Below are 22,288 nucleotides of genomic sequence, written 5' to 3' on the forward strand. Positions count from 1 at the left end.
AGTGACAATATTTTGTTCATTATGACATTATGAAACTCTTGGAACATTCCTGCAACATTAAAAGTACTTTTTATATGAAATTCTGGTTAAAATCTTACCATTCCTACATGACGATCAATGTTAAATATACGTTTGTTGGAACCCTGTTCATACAATTTAGAAAGAACCAATTTCTCTACTCCAAAGACGACTCCATCTTTGCATCTTATCCCAATGGCTGTGCTGTGCAATTAAAAGAAGTATGAGTTTACAATCAAGCATGCACTTTCATCTAAAAAGGGAAAGAAATTCTTAATTTTCTAGTTTTGCAATAAAATATTTGCAAGTGATCAAAAATGTGAACACAATTAAAATCGCAATCTTGTATCAAATTTAGCAGTAAACAAAGCAATTAAAAATAGTGTAGGATTGCAATAAAAAATTGCCAAAAGAGTAAATCTAATGTAAAACTTAGTATTGAAAATTCCTGATAGGAAGGTTGGAAGCATGAATTTGTTGCAAGATTCATGCTCCTAATTAAAATTTTGACTGTAAAACAATGGAATCTGGTTTGGTTTTTATGCCTTTAATTTCCCCACAGTTAAACAATAATCATTATATAGGAACAGTAGTCACTTGTAAAATTAATACTTTTGGAACAGAATTCCAGCAAGGCATCAATATTCAAAAATAAGCTAATATTTGGTAAAATTGGAGTGTTACTGATACTCAAGAAAATTCTATTGCAACAAATAAAAATTCCTTACCTGCTGTTTTCAACAGCTTTCATTGCATATTCAACCTGGAAAACTCGTCCATCAGGAGAGAAGGTTGATGCTGACAAATCATACTGAAAATTTAAAAACACATCTTGTACAATAAACTATTAAAATTATCCCTTTAGGTTTGAGTACTACCAAATATTTATAAAAGAGAAATCTACCATTGAAATGCCCCCTAAACTGTCTCATCTCAGTATGTCCTCCCAATCACTTTCCCTCCCAACTCATACACCATGCTAATTGCCTCAGTTGTTTCTTAAATTCATGGATGCCACAATTTAACAACTGGCTGAAGAGGTCTTCTTTTTCCCTGAGCTTTGATAGAGTTTATCATCATACACCAAAGTACAAATGCACTGACCATCCTTCCATGCTGTAGCTGCACTGGTACATAAATTAACAAAATGTATATATTAAATTACAAACCCTAAAAAAAAGTAATAAATTATGCAAGGATAGATTACAGTTGCAGTAAGTGCAAAAAAATGTAACCATATTGGAAACAAATCTTTGGTGGTCCGAATTAAGATTAGAGGAATACAGGGTTTTGGGAAAAAATATTCTTGAACCTCAGACTTCAGCTTCTGTGCCTTTTACCTGAAGGGAGCAGCAAGAAGTGTGGATTTTAACTAAATGGAAACTTTCACAAATATTTAAAAAGACCTTTCAGATCACCCATCACTTTCTATTGAAGGTAAAAGTGCCAATATTTTGAATCTTTCCAATAGCTACATTCTCTCTCATATTGCCCTTGATGACCATATATTGCATTTTCTTCAATGCTTGTATACTTTGTCTACCTTTCAGGTGACTAATTTCCTTTACTCGACTGAAATACACCACATTGATTCTATCCTCTCCTTTTCAAGTTTCAAAGAGAACTCAACCATATTGTGATCACTACCTCCTCTGGGTTCCCTTACCTTAAGGTCTCTAATTACCTCTGGTTTATTGCACAGCACCCAATCTCCAGTAGGATCATCAACAAGCTGCTCCAAAAAACATCCAATAGGATTCCACAAACTTTATCTCCTGAGTTTCATACAACCAGACTCTCCTAATCCACTTTCATGTTAAAATCCCCCATGATTTATCGTAATGCTATCCTTCCGTCACGCTTCAGCTATTTCCAGTTGTATTTTGTAGCCCACATACCAGTTGCTGTTTGGAGGCCTGTATATGAGAGAAATTATTCGATTCAGTTGATGTCATGATGGCAGTAGGAAATATAAAGGTCAAGAGCAGGTAGAAGACTGGAATGAGGTGTCTAGGAGAAGGAAGACATTTTAAAGCGAGAGAAGGGATCTTTGATTTTTTTTGAAGGGGGGGTTAGAATCATGATTTTAGAAGCAAGCATGGAGACGGAGCTGACAGAAGAAGAGTTCATTCAACATCATGGCGTGCTCAGAACTCATTAACGTGTGGGTGAAGGGGACGAAGGAGGAGTCTCTACTGAGGACAAAGCATTCAGTTTCCGAGAGGAGAGGGTCAGAGGGGATGGTGAAGACAAGGCAGGGGTTAGAGGGAGGTTAAATGGCGTGGAGGGTGTCAGGAAGGGGAGGAGGATGGGGTATATAACTTTCATTAGTATCCTTTTACCTTTACTGTTCCTTAACTCAATCCATAATTATTTTCTCTCTTCTTATCCTATGTTCCTTCTCTCCAATGATTTAACACTGTTGCTTACCAGCAATACAATGCTTCCCCCCTTTATTTCCGTCTATCCTTGCAATACACCACGAATCCTTTGACATTCAGCTCCCAATAAAATCCATCCTTCAGCCACGACCCAGTAACAGCCCAACATCGTTCTCTCCAATCTGTAGCTGTACTGCAAGATTATCCACTTTGTTTCTAATGCTGCATATATTTAAGTGTAATACCTTCAGATCAGTTTTTGAATGCACCGTGCCTCTGTCATCCCTCCACCTATTATTTTGTATCATCACCCACCTGTCATCTTTACTGCACACCATCTTACTTTACACTATTTCCCCCTTCTTCAGCCCTTAACACACTGGTTCCCATCCCTCTGCCAAATTACTGTAGTTTGAACCCTCCCTAACAGCTCCCTGCCTGCCAGGATATTGGTTCCCTTTGGGTTCAGGTGTAACCCATCCTTTTTGTATAGGTCATACCTTCCCCAAAAGAGATCCCAATCATCCAAGAATCTGAAATCCTGCACCAGTTTCTCAGCACAATTTTATCTGCCTGATCTCACTATTTTTGCCCTCACTAGCACATGGCAATGACATGTGAAATTACCATCCTGGAGGCCTTGATTCTCAGCTTTCGCCATAATTCCCTGTATTCCCTTTTCAGGACCTCTTCACTTATCTTACCAGTGACAGATTAACCATTAGGCGGAGTAGGCTGACACCTAGGAGCCCAGAGGATAAAGGGGCCTAAGATGCCCGATGTATTTCAGTATTTTTGTACACATTATTTTCATTACAAATACTATTTTGTTATCTAAATTAGGCTCCAAACATATAAACATTTAAAAGTAAACAAGTAATGCTTTTAGGGACTTATTTCTTACTGACAACCACTACATATAAATGACATGGAATCAATCTCCTGTTTGTAAATCCCTGTCTAAGAGGTTTCTCCTCCTCTCACTCTCCCTTCCTCTTTGTGCACCTAGCCCAGAGGGGATGATCTAAATGTCAAAGCCACTGCCTGTGCTTCTGCAGGCACTATTGCCACAGTGAGGTGGCCTCTCAGACAGTCACCCAGCATCCACCACTAACTGCCTCAGATTCTGGGCGAATTGCTTTAATTCAACCCCCATCCCAATCCTCCACTTTCCCACCAAACTACTAGATTTTTAACATCCAATTCAGAGACCTGCTGAGCATAATGTGAGGATGATGCACAAAAAGAGTTGAAGCGGTTTTTTGGACTAAAAATGAAAACTAAGAGAGAATAAATTAAAGGTGTGAAGAAACGGGTAAAGGTGTGGGGCGTGAGGTTGCTGACAATGAGGCTGGAAATGTATTGCCCACCCGACTACTGTAGGAGCAGCCAATCCTCCTGTCTGTAATCACCAGTCAATGCTGGAATAATAAGGAGCCCCACGACCTGGCACCAAACTACTGAGCCCTTAAAGTGTCAATCACTCTCTTTCCATACAAACACTGTCTATTAAATAATCAGGAGCCACAGGCGACGATTAAATCGCTAACAAGATAACTTTGTTTCCCCCCCTTTTTGGATCCACAGGGCTAACCAACGGTTATTAATTATGTGACCCTTTGCCATCAACCACATCTCCCAGTTCTGCCCCATTCCCATGCCAGGCTGGTACAAAAAGTGAGTTGTAGGGAGGGTACGAAAAGATTCCAAGTGTGTTGAAGAATGGCATGGTTCCAAAGGGTCTCGGTCCCATGCCACCTGTCAATCAATGCTCACATTTGTACATGCACACAAATCGGAGGTCTGCCTCACGCAGCATCACTCATGAGAGGTTTACCCGTTTAAAAAAGACTCTCCCTTCTGTATTATTTTGTATCGACTTTTTTAAAATTTTATTTATCCTTTTGTAACTAACAGACTTCTCAAAATATTTGGGGCGAGCAGACAGCTTCTATAAGTTTTGTTTGAATATTTTTAATAAAGTTTCTCCTCCCCTCCTCCAACCAAACACCAACTGGTGTAATCCCAGGACATACTGGTGGATAAATTTAGAATATGTGAGGGCATCACGCCTAAAGGCTAATAAATAGGGTAAGGGCCTTGAGACAGGGGAAAGAGGGCAAGTTCAGTGGGGGGCCATACTAAAGCTAGGCATCGGGCCCCCCCCCCCCATCATCTTTTCCACTGATTTCACTATCCTCTGCAGGGTCATGCCATCCGAGGAGGTATCACTTCCAAACCAGGCAGTAAAGTAGTTGCACAGGATGCTCTCGATACATCTGCTGTAGAATGTAGTGAGGATGGAGGGTGGGAGATGAACTTTCTTCATCTTTTGCAGAAAGTAGAGGTGCTGCTGGGCTTTCTTGGCTACGGAGTGTGTGTTACGGGACCGGGTGAGGTTCTCCACCAAGTGCTACCAAGAAAATTGATACTCTTGACAACCTCAACCACGGAGCCGTCAATGGTCAGCAGTGAGCGAGCACCTCAGACCACTCACTCACTGGCACCTGCCCCCGCACCTTATTCAATTTCCTCGGGGGCCCCGTCGCTCGCTCTCTCCCACAATGTTTTGAGGGGAGCGCTGGGCCTCAATGATTAGGTTTGTTGAACAAAACCTGAACATCAGGGCCCAGTGCTCCCTTCAAAGCACTGTGGGAGAGAGGGAGGGAGCATTAGACATCCTGAGCAAAATGCATGAGGTAAATACAGTAAAACAAATTTTTTTCCCTTGAAATTGCACGCTAATAATGAGGGGGGGGGGGGTCCTAGATGCCATCAAATACAGTAATTATTTTCAGAATTTGTACGGTTAGCATACTTTTGATTTTTTGACCCCATTGATTACCTTCCCTTTTTTTAAAATTAGGTAGTGGACTGTTAATGTTTAGCTAATAGCCTCCAAAGGGAGGGAGTTGACAATTAGTATAGAATTTTTTTACAATTTTTTTTCCACAATAACAGGTCTTTACACTATTTTTATTAATACTTTATTATCATGTACCTATGTAACATTTACTTGATGAAACCAATAAAAATATTGAAGAAAAAAGTCTGCTTGTTTATTTTTTTCCACTAAAGTGCATGACCGTAAACTTTCCAACATTATATTTAATTTGTCACTTCTTATCCCATTTTCCTAACCTGCAAGTCCTTCTACAGCGTCCGTGTTTCCTCTACACTACCTGCCCCTCCACCTACCTTCACTTTGGCTGCAAACTTGGCCACAAAGCTATTCATTCCATAATCCAAATCATTAATATAGAACATAAAAAGCAGCCCCAACACTGACCCCTTTGGAACACCACTAGCAACTGGCATATAATCAGAATATGATCCTTGTCTCCCACCTCTCTGCTTCCTGCCAATCATCCAATGCTCTACCCACTGGTATGTTTCCTGTAATAACGTGGGCTCTCATCTCGTTAAGTAGCTTCATGTGCGGCAGGCATCACCAAGGAGGGTGTCTCGAGGCAGAGACAGTTTAGTAAAATGGTGTTTTGGGAAAGTCCCATATCTTAAAATGTCAGGAATCTACCTGAACCATCATTACTTGCACTTCAGTTATTAGTAAAAGTTTGAAGCAAATCATATAATTTACTCCTTCAACTTGTACTCACATGTTAAATCCTTTTTACCTTGATCTTAAACTGACCTCACAGTTACGAAACTAAAGGGCACATCCAGATTCTTATGCCGATTATAATTTTCAGGTTGTGCCACTGATCTCTACGCTAATTACTGCATCTTATTTTTTTTTTAAGATAAACTATTACCTGTCAGTTTCTTTTTTCCTCAGGCAGTTAAGGATCAACAATTAGTTCCATTTCAATTTTATGGTTTAAGGATTCACTGATGATGCCCAAGCACAGACTTTGCCACAAAAGGAGGCAGGTGCAATGTGAGAGTGTACGTGTCGCATGGAGGGGTTCCATTTCCACCAGGTTTCCATGTGCTCCGAATGAAGAGGCAAGGTTCTCAGTGAATTCCCAGGTGCTCATTCACAGACCATGGATTCTCACAAGTCAGAAAGATGCTACGTTATTTCCAGAGGCATCAAGTACATCTTAGAAGTATTTTCTGCTCTGGTAATATCTTGCTGTGCTGGAGCTCAGTGCAAAATACCCATATTGGAAATATAATATTGGTCACATAAAAGATTTGACCCACCAAATGTAAATGGAGCTTCAGCCTTTGCACGCTGACCTGAGAGAAGTCAGAGAGGTTGACTTGTTTTCCGGCTAAGGCATTTAAAGGATTTTGTGCAGATGGTACCTCATCAGTGCATTGTTATGCTTGTTGGTAATCCTAATCTCCAAATGATACAAGAGAATAGAATCATTACTGGTTCTCCATTCAGCTCTGGATCAACAATAGCAACTCATACATACAGCTGCTCTTCATTGACTACAGTTCATGCTTCAACACCATTATTCCTTTCGTGCTGGTCACCAAGCTCAAAGCCCTGCACCCCCCTCTGCAACTGGACCCTTGATTTCCTCATCAGAAGATCAGTCAGTACAAATTGGAAACATCTCCTCCTCACTGGTGTTCAATACAGGTGCACCTCAAGGATATGTGCTCAGCCCACTGCTCTACTTGTTATACACCCATGATTGTGTGACCAGGCATAATTTAAATGCTACCTACAAATTTGCCGACAAAATCACAGTTGTCGGCAGAATCACAGACAGCAATGAGGAAGCATACAGGAGGGAGATAGATCATTGAGTGGTGTCACAACAACCTTGCTTTCAACATTAGCAAAATCAAGGATATTATTGTGGACTTCAGGAAACACAAACCAAAAGGCTCTGCTGGCACAGATTGAATTTCATCAATGACTACCTTCAATAAATTGGTTCTCAAAATATTCTCAGTGATACCAAGGTGAATCTTTATCACTGCAAAAGATCAGAATGTAAACAGGTTGGCTTTGCAGATATTTAACACAAGGCTTATTCATTTTTGTGCAGTGAATGAGTTGACACCAGAACTCAACATCTAAACATGCAAACACGTCTGAAAAAAATCTGGGTTCTAAATTTAAGTTCCTCCTCCCTTTCCACAAAGCACCTTCAATTAAATAAATGGTTATTCTACTCCATTTATCAAATTTACAGTTATACCCATACTTGTATGTAATGTCGAGACACATGAAACACCATTCCAAAATACATCATTTGGTCAGGTAGCCAATAACACATGCATTTATTTTAAGATTAAAATATCACGTTTTATTTGAATCGATTAAAATTCACCTGCATTTACCAATAAGAGTGGTTAAGATCTAGAATCCATCACTACAAATAGTGGAGTCAGATTCATTTTGGCATTTAGAGGACCTATCAGTAAAAAGAAATGTACTATGGAGAGAGGGACCAGATGAATTGTGTTTACCATAGAGTTCGCAGAGTTAAACGGGTTAAATCATTTCCTTCATTTTTTTTAAACTCTATGAAATTACAAATCCGGTTTACTGTTTCAATCCAACAGTATTGGATCCCAGCAGATGACCAAAATTAATAACCTGGTACAAGAGGATTAAAAACTGATCGCATTTAACTGTGGGAATCTCTAAACAGGGATGTCGGATCCTTAATTAAACTATATAATACAAATCATTTCACGTGGAGCGTACAAAATAAAACTTATCAAAATTCCGCCGAATTTTTAAACATAACCTCAACAATAAATTGCGTATGAACACCATCACCGAAGGCCGTCTCCGTCCATGTTTTCACTTTCATGGCTCGCCTCCCCGGTGACTCAGCAACCTTTCCCGGTTTGCCGTGGCGAGGCGATCAAAGTCGCCAGCCAAACTGGCCGACTGCTCGGAGAGTGAGCTCGTCCCTATCGCGTTACTTCGAGTGGAGCGCAGTGCGAGCCCAAAGATAACCTCCCTGGGGCAGGGCCTGCACAATGAATAAGTCAAGCCCGGGGAAGGCCCGAGTCCCGATCATCAATTCTCGCACAACTGAAAACTACCAACACTTTCCCCGCAGACCCTCTCGACTCCAACCCAAAAAGGCAAAACCTGGCGCCTGCCACTACTCACCCCGGTACCAATGGAGCTCATTCCGGACGAGAAAAATATGACTGACTGCTAGCACTTCCCTGACCACCGGCCCAACCACCCCACCAATAATGTGCATTCTGATTGGACTCCAGCTGCACCAATCACACCCGCGAGAGCAGGGCCTGCTTTGCCTGATGGGAGGAAGGTCCAGGGTTCGCCCTTCTACTCTCTCAATGTTTGAAGTCCTTAGGAAAGACCTGCATTGATAGTACAATATTATATAGGTGCAGCCGAGATAGGTAAACTGGTTGACCGTTTTGAGTTTTGTGTGCACGATGGAGATGTGGGGGGGCTGGTAGTCATGGTGGGGAGCTGGCTGATGGAGGACCTCAGTTTTCTTCAGGCTGACTTCCAGGCCAAACATTTTGGCAGTTTCCGCAAAGCAGGACGTCAAGCGCTGAAGAGCTGGCTCTGAATGGGCAACTAAAGCGGCATCATCTGCAAAGAGTAGTTCACGGACAAGTTTCTCTTGTGTCTTGGTGTGAGCTTGCAGGCGCCTCAGATTGAAGAGACTGCCATCCGTGCGGTACCGGATGTAAACAGCGTCTTCATTGTTGGGGTCTTTCATGGCTTGGTTCAGCATCATGCTGAAGAAGATTGAAAAGAGGGTTGGTGCGAGAACACAGCCTTGCTTCACGCCATTGTTAATGGAGAAGGGTTCAGAGAGCTCATTGCTGTATCTGACAATGAGATAGACAACAGACTCGCCAAGGCAAATAGCGCCTTTGGAAGACTACACAAAAGAGTCTGGAAAAACAACCAACTGAAAAACCTCACAAAGATAAGCGTATACAGAGCCGTTGTCATACCCACACTCCTGTTCGGCTCCGAATCATGGGTCCTCTACCGGCACCACCTACGGCTCCTAGAACGCTTCCACCAGCGTTGTCTCCGCTCCATCCTCAACATCCATTGGAGCGCTCACACCCCTAACGTCGAGGTACTCGAGATGGCAGAGGTCGACAGCATCGAGTCCACGCTGCTGAAGATCCAGCTGCGCTGGATGGGTCACGTCTCCAGAATGGAGGACCATCGCCTTCCCAAGATCGTATTATATGGCGAGCTCTCCACTGGCCACCATGACAGAGGTGCACCAAAGAAAAGGTACAAGGACTGCCTAAAGAAATCTCTTGGTGCCTGCCACATTGACCACCGCCAGTGGGCTGATAACGCCTCAAACCGTGCATCTTGGCGCCTCACAGTTTGGCGGGCAGCAGCCTCCTTTGAAGAAGACCGCAGAGCCCACCTCACTGACAAAAGGCAAAGGAGGAAAAACCCAACACCCAACCCCAACCAACCAATTTTCCCTTGCAACCGCTGCAATCGTGTCTGCCTGTCCCGCATCGGACTGGTCAGCCACAAACGAGCCTGCAGCTGACGTGGACTTTTTACCCCCTCCATAAATCTTCGTCCGCGAAGCCAAGCCAAAGAGAAGAGATTATATAGGTATATTAATTCTGGGGGGGGGGAACCGTGAAGAGAAATAAACTAAACTAATGTGAGAGATGGGAAAATTGATCTAAAATTATGAACATGGAAGAAACTAAAGTTCATCAGTAAAATGGCTGAAACCAGTTCAAACAGGATAAGTTTGGGGCTTAGGATGCAGGAAAGCAGAGTCAGCACGATTAACATAAGAATCTTCTATCCTTTGTGACAAGACCATAGGACTAAGATAAGGAATGGTAAGGTACAATAGAATGTAGGAAGTTGAGGTAGTCTGGATCAGATAAGGGTCTCCTAGCCCTGGACAGAAGTACCAAGTCATACATTTCTAATTAGCTAACCATACACAGATTTATACATATGAAATTAGCCAACCCTAGATAGAATGAGTCAACTCTGCATATCAAGAGACTGTAGCCCCGAGAATCAGGAAGGTGTGAATAAGGACAATGACATGAAGGGACACCGACAGGATAACCCCCCCTGGTTCTCCAAGTATACTGAAATTGCACGTAGGCAGGCAGGATTGCCTAATGCCAAACCTCTCCAGCAGGAGGCAGAAGAATGTAAGGGGGAGGGTATTCCTACACTGAAATCAACTGTATAAAAGTTGGGTGAGCCCCAGTGTGTGTGTGTATTCCCAGGGTAAGGGGAAGCACCCAACTTTGCATTGTTGTAGTAATAAATGTTCTTTGTTCTCAATTTTTGTCTCGAGCAATTTCTTTAAAGGTACTTTAATTCCTAACAAATGGGGGCTCGTCCGGGATCACACTCCCTCCACTGACAGAGTACCCCGACGACGAGAGTAGGTGCACCCCGGCTGATTCAGCTGGACTCACGGGCGACGGGTGGCTGGTCAGTGGAAGAAGCGAGTGATATCCGAGAAGAGGCATTGAGAACAAACGGCGGAAGGACGCGCGCTAGAGCAGTACTGCCAGAACTCGGTAAGAGTATTTTACTTGTTCCTAAGTATGGGAATAGCGGGCAGTAGAGATGAGAGTCCTGACACAGGACGTGACCACCAGATAGCTACGTACAGCCCGCTTGGGATGATGTTATCTGAGTGGGGCACAGGAAAGACCCGCGGTAAAGACAAACTGACGACGGTCAGGTATTGTTGTAATGAATGGGTGAGATACCCGGTTAAAGGGAGCTCCGTGTACTGGCCAAAATTCGGATCCGAGGATGAATGGATGTGTGAAGCTTTGAACTTATGGCTCTATCAAAACCAGAAAGACAATGTTGAGAGCAGGGAATATGCAGCCTGCTGGCTCAAGGGATCCATTGAACAGCTGGTTTTGAATGAGAAAGAATCCAGGGATAAGAGAGAGGAGGAACCTCTTGTCCCTGAATCACAGGGTTGGGATGTGTTACATTCCCTCCCTCCACCCTATGTTCCTCCTATGCCAGCTCCTATCTTTCCTTCCCCTCCTATGACCTACCCTTCTGCACCTTCCCCACCTCCCCCACCACTAGAGAAGAGAGAAGAGAGCAGGAGTGGTATGATAACTTGCTCACAAAGCACTCGATTACCACCTCTGTTGACAGGAGAGAGAGGTAACTTTAATTCAGAACAGCGTGAGACTCTTCAGGAAGAAAGGGCAGAACCCTTTGATTCATTTCCCAGGGAGCAGGAACCCAGACCTAATAAGCCAGAAACCAATTGGATGAGACCACTGCGGGAAGTTCCCATGAGAGAGGGTCTCGGTTTCGTAAATGTGCCCCTGACCAGTACTGAAGTGTGTAACTTTAAGAAAGAACTGACCTCCCTGATAGAAGATCCCCAGGGATGTGCCGAACAGTTAGACCAATTTTTGGGACCAAATATATATACAATATGGGGTCTCGACATAGAATCCCCAGCAGGGGAACAATTGGTACTAACAGGTTTTGTTACCAACTCAGCCCCAGACATTAAGAGAAAATTACAAAAGACAGAAAATTGGCATGAGCAGGGAATAACCCAGCTTCTACAGATCACACAAAAAGCATTTGTCCAGACATCTGAGGATAAGCAGAAAGCAAAGGCTAACATTTTGATGCAAGCAGTTAAAGGAATAGTAGATGAGTAACATGAAAAAAAAAAGGCAGGGACTGTGTGCCAGCTCCTGAATGTTGGGAGAAGTGCAGGGAGTGGGAGAGTAGAGACCAGAGATAATTTCATAAATCACGACTTCCCACTTCAGTCACTGACCAATATTGATTAAAATTCATGCTAAAAATTAAATGTCATAAATGATCGTTTTTCAATACTGTAGAATTAGCAAATTTAACTACCAGTTAATTCCAATTTATGAAATAAATTGTATTTAAATGTGATTTTGCACAGGGAGTACCTGAGAGTTGAGTGATGTTATAACATTTGCAGGGAGAAATGTTTGCGCAAATAGGGTGAGTTCTATACATCTTAACTTTAAGTGTATGTGAGATAAAGAAAGGATCTGATGTGTAAAGTGGCTGGATCAGCCAGTTGAAGGGGGAGTGTGCATGTCCCTTTAAGTGCACTGTGGCACTTGAAATTGAGGCTTCAGGCTCTTGTCTTGCAGTTAGAGGTATGGAGCCCTATCAACACATTTAATACATTTCTTCTACACATTCAGCAGTCAAGGTCCGTGAGTTTAAAGATCACCCACCTCTGGAGAATAAAGATACCTCTGGGGATTCCTATGGGGATTCCTATAAGTTTAATCATTCATTTCTCTGGTGCATTTTCCTCTGGAGTGAAATTAATGCCTCAGCACAATTTCTCTGTATTGCCGCTGTTATTTAATTCATGATAACTTTCCCCATTCATCAGGTTTATATTTAAATCCGGTAGTGCAGAAGTTACATTGTAAATAATCACGGAGGTAAACCCTGCGCGACTGGATTCAGCTTAATGGAGAAATAAACCTGCGAACTGGTCTATGGTGCTGTGTGAGTATTGCAATAGGTGGAATATGATTTAAATTGGTGGCATAGTTCAGAACAATTGGGTGCATAAGAATAATAATATCATTGAGAACTCACAGATCTTGTACCAGATGCTATTCAGTACATCTTGACTTAAGGACTGGAAAAATTGGCATGTTAGAATGAGATTGGCATGGTACCAATATTTCTTGATTCAATAATGACTCCACAAGCTCCAGGATTCATGCAGCAGAACTTTTAAGTGGAATATAATAGAAACTAGCCTGTACTTAAATTATTGTGTGTGCAATCTTCATAAGAACATCTTTAACTTTTTTTTGGTGCCTGTTTTACAGACTGTTTTAAATAAGGCCAGCTCCTGTGAGCTGTGGCACAAGGCATTTTACTTAAGGCAGAACTAAAGGTTGAATATGTTTCAAGTTCTCTTGCAGGGGCTCTTGTGCTGCAATGTCTGTTATGTACTCACTCTAACAAATTGGAGGGTTGTGCCCCATACAGACAAGCAGCTCCAACTGCATTTTAATAAGGTCTAACATATTCAAAACCCATGCAAATATGGTTTGTGTTTCATTTTACAATTTTTACACTAACACAAAGGAAAGTCAGATTGTTACAAAGTGCCGTAATTTAACATTTTTTTTCGTTTCTTTAATGGTTTATTCAGTTATTGTTGTATTTTACTTGTCTTTTGATTATTCAGTTATTGTTGTATTTTATTGCAGTTTTCAATGAGCTTGACATTTATTGTGGTTTTATTCAGTTCTTATTGTATTTTATTGCAGTTTTCAATGAGCTTTACATTTATTGTGTTTTATTCAGTTCTTATTGTATTTTATTGCAGTTTTCAATGAGCTTTACATTTATTGTGCTTTATTCAGTTCTTATTGTATTTTAGTGCTGTTTTTAATGAGCTTTACATGTATTGTTCATTGTTGTTTACTAATTTCTTTGGAATATTGTTCGTTAATGTTTTAAGCCCCCCTGGAATAGGGGCAGCAGAGGTTACAATTCAGCTCCTTTAGAATGTAGACAGGGCATAGATTTAATGTATAATCATAATGGGATATAAGGGATCCCAATACGGACCAGGGGAATTAAACAGCTTTAGTGGAGTACATCTAATTTGTATCATAGCCTACACAGGTATTAAAGACAGGAGTTTTGAAGCGATAGCACAAAGGACATGGTGGGACAAAGACAGACAGAATGGTAGTCAGCATTGTACATGTAACAGAGAGAGAGAGAGTTAATACATATGCTAATGTACACAGACAGGCTGCAACTCACAAGTTCAATGATATATATGCTAATGTTAGCAGACAAGCTGCAACACACAGTTAAATCACAAGAAACAATCCCCCCTGCTTGGTCACTTTTCATCACCCCATGAAAGGGAGCTCCAGTTTCCAACAACGTGAGCTGCTTGACACTTTAATATCAGGCTCCAAACAGCCTTCGGAGATCGGTGGCCCTAGGGTTCGGGGCTGAAGAGGACATCAGATACGAGCCACAATCAAACGGAACCGCCTGACTACTGCTACTCGTTCGCTGCTGAAGGCAGCGCTTCTCATAGACTGCTACTCGTTCGCTGCTGAAGGCAGCGCTTCTCATAGACTGCTACTTGTTCGCTGCTGAAGGCAGCGCCTCTCACAGACTTCGTCGGGACAACACTTAACAAAGGTCGTGTGCTTCAAAGACACTGCTTCAATATTTCAACGTATGGGATGGACTAGACTCTTTACTGAGAACTGGAGCCTGATACTCCAAACCCTAATAAGCAGCTGGACTCACTCCCCTGACCTTCATGGTGCTCCCCTACCTAAAGACTTTACACAGACATTACAATTCGGTTATTGACCAGCTGGGTAAAACTACACCTTACACTTGAAAGATCAGTGTTACTGATCTAAAAGAAAAGTGAGGAGAGGGGGGGGGGGATCAGTCACACTGACACTAGTAACCAAAGATCAGTAACACTGATCATGGTGAAAGATCAGTATTACTGATCTAAAAGAAAAGTGAGGATTGTGAGAGATGGGAAAATTGATCTAAAATTATGAACATGGAAGAAACTAAAGTTCATCAGTAAAATGGCTGAAACCAGTTCAAACAGGATAAGTTTGGGGCTTAGGATGCAGGAAAGCAGAGTCAGCACGATTAACATAAGAATCTCCTATCCTTTGTGACAAGACCATAGGACTAAGATAAGGAATGGTAAGGTACAATAGAATGTAGGAAGTTGAGGTAGTCTGGATCAGATAAGGGTCTCCTAGCCCTGGACAGAAGTACCAAGTCATACATTTCTAATTAGCTAACCATACACAGATTTATACATATGAAATTAGCCAACCCTAGATAGAATGAGTCAACTCTGCATATCAAGAGACTGTAGCCCCGAGAATCAGGAAGGTGTGAATAAGGACAATGACATGAAGGGACACCGACAGGATAACCCCCCCTGGTTCTCCAAGTATACTGAAATTGCACGTAGGCAGGCAGGATTGCCTAATGCCAAACCTCTCCAGCAGGAGGCAGAAGAATGTAAGGGGGAGGGTATTCCTACACTGAAATCAACTGTATAAAAGTTGGGTGAGCCCCAGTGTGTGTGTGTATTCCCAGGGTAAGGGGAAGCACCCAACTTTGCATTGTTGTAGTAATAAATGTTCTTTGTTCTCAATTTTTGTCTCGAGCAATTTCTTTAAAGGTACTTTAATTCCTAACACTAAGATTACAGATTCGTAATCTTAGTTGGGAAAATGTGAGTTCCGTTGACTTGAAACGTTAACTCTTCCTGATTCACGGTGCGCTTCCAACGTTTTTGTATTTTATTCGTGAACACATGAAAATAAGGCCCTTCAACTCGAATATGATCATGACGACTCAGTGTTGGCTGCAACCTGTGTGCTATTTCTCCATTCCCTTCTGTTCGAAGATCTGTTTAATATTTATCTGGGCTCAAGGTTCCTCTTATGGTCATTATACATAACAATAATCCAGAATGGAGGACCATCGCCTTCCCAAGATCGTGTTATATGGCGAGCTCTCCACTGGCCACTGTGACAGAGGTGCACCAAAGAAGAGGTACAACGACTGCCTAAAGAAATGCCTGCCACATTGACCACCGCCAGTGGGCTGATATCGCCTCAAACCATGCATCCTGGCGCCTCACAGTTCGGCGGGCAGCAACCTCCTTTGAAGAAGACCGCAGAGCCCACCTCACTGACAAAAGACAAAGGAGGAAAAACCCAACACCCAACCCACCAATTTTCCCTTACAACCGCTGCAACCGTGTCTGCCTGTCCCGCATCGGACTTGTCAGCCACAAACGAGCCTGCAGCTGACGTGGACATTACCCCTCCATAAATCTTCGTCCGCAAAGCCAAGCCAAAGAATAATACACAATATACTTCAACTTTTGTCTGCTGTAAGGCAAATAAATGTGTCACCCTGAGCGCTGTCCAGCCCCTAACAATAAGAGAAAAAGAAACAAAATAAGGTCATTTTAGAGACACTGAGTGTCTCTGGATTTTCCTCCACACACCCCCAGCCTCTCTTGTTCAAACCATTGGCAGCCTGAGCTCCAAGGCCAAGACTCCGATTCAATCAGGAAGCTTTCAGCTCCCAGGGCCCTTCGAGAGTCGTTCTTGCCCTCAGCACCCTCTTGAATCCTGGTTCCAATGCCTGGTTCCCATGAGTCAATTTCCAGTAATCTAGCCTTCACGAGTCATTCAACTGCAAGTCGCCAATCGCCCACAGCCTGTTTGGGACCTGCAGCTGCTGACCCCATCGCTGGTCTGCGGTCACCTTCCCTGGCACATTGCTTCTCCTTCTCAATTGGAATTATTCCTCTGTTTCCGGTGCCATGCATCGGTCAAGAGTCTGCAACCTCCAGTGGCAGACGCATCATCTTGGGCACAGACCTTAGTTGCAGTTTTTTTGAAACACTGTCAGCTCCTTTAACAGGCCATTTAAACCCTATATGGAGCCATCTGCATTATTTTTTGTAAGGCCAGGGAACAAAAACAATGCATAGTATTCCAGGTGAGGCTTCACCAACACCCTAATTTTAAACTCCAACTGCTTTGTAATGAAGGCCAAAATGCTATTTGCAAACATTTTATGATTAAAGCACAAGTAACACCTAAATCTCACTGTACTTCTCTCAGTTTAAATCTCTTTCAGTTAGAAAATAATTTTTCATTTGATTTATTTTATCAAAGTGCAGGACCTTGCGCTTTCCTGCTTTAAACTTCATTTGCCAGTTTTCCCCTCACTTAATCTCTGAGTATCCTGCCACAGAATCAGAGCATCTCATAACAACATACCCTTCCACCTATTTTTGATTCGTCAGCAACTGTAAAAACTTAACACATTGTACCTTCCTACAGACCATTAATGTAAATATTTAACAATTGTTGGCCAAGAATGTATGCCTGAGGTACTCCACTTGTTACCTCTTTCCACTGCCAATTATTCTTATTTTTTTGTTTTCCATGTGGTGCCAACTTTCAATCCATTCCAATACATTTATGCATCAGCCTGCTTTGTGGCATGTTGTCAAATACCTTCTGGAAATCTAAATACCCTACATCTACAAGTTCACCTCTATCCACTCTTCTTATTACATCCTCAAAAAATTTAAGCAAACATTCTAAATGTGATTTACCTTCAATAAAATGTTAACTCATTTTAATTATGTTCAGTTTTCCTAAATGATGAACCATTTCTTCTATGATTGTTGTCTCTTTGCATCAGGCCAACCATAGCTGATAAGCTAACTGGATTTAGTTCCCTACCTTCTACCCTCCCCCATTTTTGTACAAGGAAGGGACAATTGTAGAGCACCTCTAACCCTGGCCATCCCCCACCTCCCACCCTCCTCTCCAATCTGGGTATGTGATGAACCTAAACTAACAGCCCAATGGCAAATATTCTGTATTCCCATTTACTCAAAGAAGGCACACAGGACATTATAGATGCTAAAGTCTGAAATCTGTTGGAGGGATTCAACGAGTCAAGCAGCATCAGTGGAAGAAAAAGAATGATCAACATTTTGAGTCAAAACCCTTTATTGAGCATGGAGAGAAGTGATACAGTGGAGTCATTCACTCTGTGATTCATCTTCCTCAACCTAACCCCTTTTGTTCTTTGCTCTCTCTCTCTGTCTGACATCTTGCAATCTGCTTCTGCCTGTCATGTTTCACCTCCACCTTGTTTACTAATCCCACATAGGGCTCCTATCCTGTCCTCTTAATACTGGCTTCTCTATTATATATCCCCAATCACAATAAAGAGCTTCAGCTCCAAATGTTGACCATTATTTTTCTCCTGCTGAAGCTGCTTGACCTGATTAGTTCTTCCTGCAGAACATGTTTGGTTGCTTGTAAACGAGACCTTCATAGTTATGGTTCTTCGTGAGCTGTTTTCACATTTCAAACCTTTCTCTCACTCCTCTCCACAGTTTCTTTTATTTTCCTGAAACTATACACTTCACAGAAACAAGAGCCCCCTCCACAATACAAAAATATGGTCATTCCAACAGTGTCCTGTGTGTCCTGTAACTTCAGAATATTCAGAATACTTATAGATGAAAATTGTACGATGCATGGGCTCCAGAAATTAGAAAGTCTGCAGATGCTGTGATTGTAGTAAAAACACAGATATACGGGAGGAACTCAGCATGTCTTGCAACGTTCATAAGAGGTAAAGATATATAACATGTTTCTGATCTCTTCTTCAAGCCTCTGGAAATCATCTGTGATGAACTCTGTCCTTCAGTTTTGGCTACCTGAACCTGATTCCTCTGCCAAAGGTTTGCCTCTACAGACTAGATATACCCCAGTTTCTCAGGGAAGAGATTTTGGGGCATTGGCAATGATCTTTGTGTCCTCCTTGGCCACAAGGGAGGTTATGGAGGATTGGAGAATGGCAAATGCTGTCACTTTGTTTAAAAAAGTAATGGGGAATTATAAACAACTGGTCTTACATCAAGAGTGGGAAAACTATTGCAGAGGATTCTTAAGGACAGGATTTACTAGAATTTGGAGAAATAGTCTCAGGGATAGTCAGCATGGCTTTAGGAGGGGAAGGTCATGTCTCATGAGTTTTTCTGAGGTGGTAATAAAATAAATTCATGAAGGTTGGGTGGTTGATGTGTGTATGGATTTTAGTAAGGCATTTGACAAGGTTCCCCCATGGGAGACTCATTCAGAAAGTCATGAGGCATGGGATCCATGGAACCTTGGTTGTGTAGATTCAGCATTGGCTTGCCTGTGGAAAACAGAGAGTCGTCATGGACAGAAAATATTCTGCCTGGAGGTCAGTGGCTACTGGAGTTCCACAGGGATCTGTTCTGGGACCCCTGCATTTTGTGATTTTTGTAAATGACCTGAACGAAGAAGTAAGGAGATGGGAAAGTCTGCTGATGATATGAGGTTGGAGGTGTTGTGGATAGAGCTGGAGGTTGTCTTAGGTTATAACAAAATATAGACAGGATGCAAAGTTGAGCAGAAAAGTGGGCAGATGGAGTCCAATCCAGTTAAGTGTTAGGTGATGCAATTTGGAAGGTCAAACTTAACAGTAGAGTACATGGTTAATGGTAGGATATCAAACAATGTGAAAAACCTGAGGGTCCAAAACCATAGATCTCTAGGGTTGCTGCACTGGTTGATAGGAAAGTTAAGAAAACTCGGCTTCATTAGTCAGTGATTGGGTTCAGGAGTCATGAGGTAATGCTGCAGCTCTATAAATCTCTGGTGAAACCACACTTGGAATATTGTGATCAGTTTTGGTCACCTCATTGCAATGTGGAAGCTATCGAGAGGTTGTAGCAGAGATTTACTAGGATGTTGCCGGGATTGGAAAATATGTCTTATGAGGCAACATTAGTAGAGCTAGGTCTTTTCTCTTTGTGCCTAGAAGGATGTGAGGTGACTTCATGGAGGTTGACAAGATTGTGAGACGCATAGATAAGGTAGACAGCCAGTACTGGACAGCCAGGGTGGGAGTAGCAAACACCAGAGGACATTTTTACAAAGTAAAAGGAGGAAGGTTTAGGGGTAAGCTTTTTGCACAGAGTTATGGTTGCCTGAAATGCATTGCCAGGTGTGGTGATGGAGGCTGAAACAATAGGAGCAATTAAAGAGACTCTTAGGCACATGGATGAAAGAAAAATAGACGGTTATGAGGTAGGGAGAGTTGTTTTTTTTGGTGGGTATTGTCACATTTGTGGCCCGAAATGTGAAGTTAATAAAACATTAAACACAAATTTTATCAGGTAAACTTCTTAGTGTCTTTTTATTCTCCAGTTTCCTTTGTTCTCCTGCTTGTGTTCTTATCTCTCTCTCATACCACGTGACTTCCGGTATATCTCATACATATTCATTATCATGACAGGTATAAGTCTCTTGTAAACTTTTACAGGTGTACCATGGAGAGCATTCTGGCTGGTATGGAGATACCAACTCTTAAGACAAGAATAAACTCCAGAGGGTTGTTAACTCGGCCTGCAACATCACAGACTCCAAACTTCACTCCATCGAGGACACCTACAATAGGCGGTATATTAATAAAACAGCCTCTATCCTCTGACCCCCACCATCCAGGCCATGCCCTCTTCACTCTGCTACCATTGGGGAAAAAGGTACAGGAGCCCAAAGACGAGCATTGAACAGCACAAGGACAGCTTCTTCCCCGCTGCCATCAGATTCCTGAATGATCCAAGACACAGCCTTACTTTTTGTGCACTTTTTTTATAATAATGTTGTAAGATGGTTATAATATAAATGTTTACGCTATGATGCTGCCAAAAAACACTTAATTTTGTGACTTGTTCATGACAATAAGTTCTGATTCTGATATAGGTCGGCACAACATCATGGGCCGAAGGGCCTGTACTGTTCTGTGCTCTAAACCTAGAGGAAAATGATCAGGATCAATTTTTTTGTACTTCTGCAGCAGTCAAGTCCCAGGGGTGCTGGACTAGAGAGTTGCAACCTGCAGCAACACACTTAACAGGGAAAGAGGCTTAATTGGATCTTAACTGCAACTTACCTTAATTGATGCAGTAAATGAGCTGGCCAAAATTTAGCAGAGATATTCCCTTTGTTTTACCTATTTTCTCTCCTACAAAATAAAAATGATGAAGGAAATAGACGAAATGTTAAATGTTTTTCCTCAGATGCACTTTGGCCTGTGAAACGTTTCAACATTTTTTGTTTTTATTTCAAAATACTGCAGATGCTTGAAATCGTAAATAAAATATCAATAGTAAATAAATTTGTAATTATGGAGAAATAAAGTTTATTCGATACACTCTATCCATACATACTCCATAATCTCTGGTTGGTTAGTTCAAGAACAATAAAACATATCTATCCCAAAACAATAACCAAAAAAGATTGAACGCCCAACGTGGGGCTCGAACCCACGACCCTGGGATTAAGAGTCCCATGCTCTACCGACTGAGCTAGCCGGGCTCTGACGAAGAATTTCATTGCACGCCTTTTTCTACGTGTGATGTCATTACGTATGTAAAGTTTGTGAAATTTTCAGCGCTGTATTTCTGACTGTGGTTGTCTCTCTTGACGCTATTCTATTGAGACACCGCCTTCAGGCTTTTACTTGTGTGTATTGGGGGAGGGAGGGGCTGTGAAATAAACATCGTTAAAAAAATCTAAATCATTGAACATATGCCGTGTAAATAAATTATTAAAAGTTATCCTTCGAGCCGGAATCGAACCAGCGACCTAAGGATATCTCTGTATGTCCTACAGTCCTCCGCTCTACCAGCTGAGCTATCGAAGGGATAAGAAGGGAGCAGCTGCGGACATATCAAGAGGTAAAGTCTGAAGGGTAGTTTTCTTATAAAGTGATTGTTTTTGTGAGAATCTGCTCATGCTTAGTAAAGATCACCCTTACACATAATGCACAATACACTTTAATCTAAAAGAGAAACAAAAATTTGATTTTCTCCATTCAAAGCAACATGAATTCCTAACATCTCACTGTATTTACATTATCAAACCTTAACATTCTACAGATGTTTGGTAGCAAGTGTCCTGACCAGCTCTGTGTGGCACCAATACCTTTGAGCAGAAAGCCTTGCAAAAGGCAGTGGAGGCAGCCCAACACATCACAGGTTAAGCCTGTCCCCACCATTGAGAACATCTCCGCGAAATGCTGCCCTGGGGGAGCAACAGCAATGATCAAGGATCCTGACCACCGAGGAGGACATGCTGCACCCATCAGGAAAGAGGTCGAGGTGCCACAAGATTAGGACCACCAGGTTCAGGAACAGCTCCACCATCAGACTGGTCAGCGCCAAACTTAATCATTTAAGGACTCTTACTTTGCACATTATTTATTAATGAATATTTATTCTCTGCTCTGTATAATCAGTTTGTTTGCATTTCTTTCTTTGTTTACATTTATCTGTTTTGTATACCTATCTTTT

At 42.0% G+C, this 22,288-nt stretch overlaps 1 protein-coding gene and 2 non-coding genes across 4 annotated transcripts in view; all 3 read right to left on the reverse strand.

Annotated features, from left to right (window-relative positions):
• psma3 (proteasome 20S subunit alpha 3) overlaps positions 1–8,572 on the reverse strand; it is a 35,737-nt gene extending 27,165 nt beyond the window's left edge. The window contains exons 1-4 of one of the 2 annotated variants that reach the window (XM_069916902.1): positions 8,455–8,572; positions 7,245–7,300; positions 747–829; positions 99–222 (exon numbers count right to left, since the gene is read on the reverse strand). In XM_069916902.1, the coding sequence (XP_069773003.1) occupies positions 99–222; positions 747–829; positions 7,245–7,300; positions 8,455–8,551 (360 nt within the window). In that variant the 5' untranslated portion in view covers positions 8,552–8,572. The remainder of the gene's footprint in view (positions 1–98; positions 223–746; positions 830–7,244; positions 7,301–8,454) is intronic. The other variant, XM_069916903.1, reaches the window with a different exon arrangement.
• Positions 8,573–21,238: 12,666 nt separating this feature from the next.
• trnak-cuu (transfer RNA lysine (anticodon CUU)) lies at positions 21,239–21,311 on the reverse strand. The gene has a single exon. It is a non-coding gene; the product is annotated as a tRNA-Lys (tRNA).
• Positions 21,312–21,553: 242 nt separating this feature from the next.
• trnay-gua (transfer RNA tyrosine (anticodon GUA)) lies at positions 21,554–21,639 on the reverse strand. Its single transcript is given in 2 exon segments — positions 21,554–21,589; positions 21,603–21,639. It is a non-coding gene; the product is annotated as a tRNA-Tyr (tRNA).
• Between the last annotated feature and the right edge of the window lie 649 nt (positions 21,640–22,288).

Source organism: Narcine bancroftii, chromosome 2 (genome assembly GCF_036971445.1).
Source record: "Narcine bancroftii isolate sNarBan1 chromosome 2, sNarBan1.hap1, whole genome shotgun sequence".
NCBI lineage: Eukaryota > Metazoa > Chordata > Chondrichthyes > Torpediniformes > Narcinidae > Narcine > Narcine bancroftii.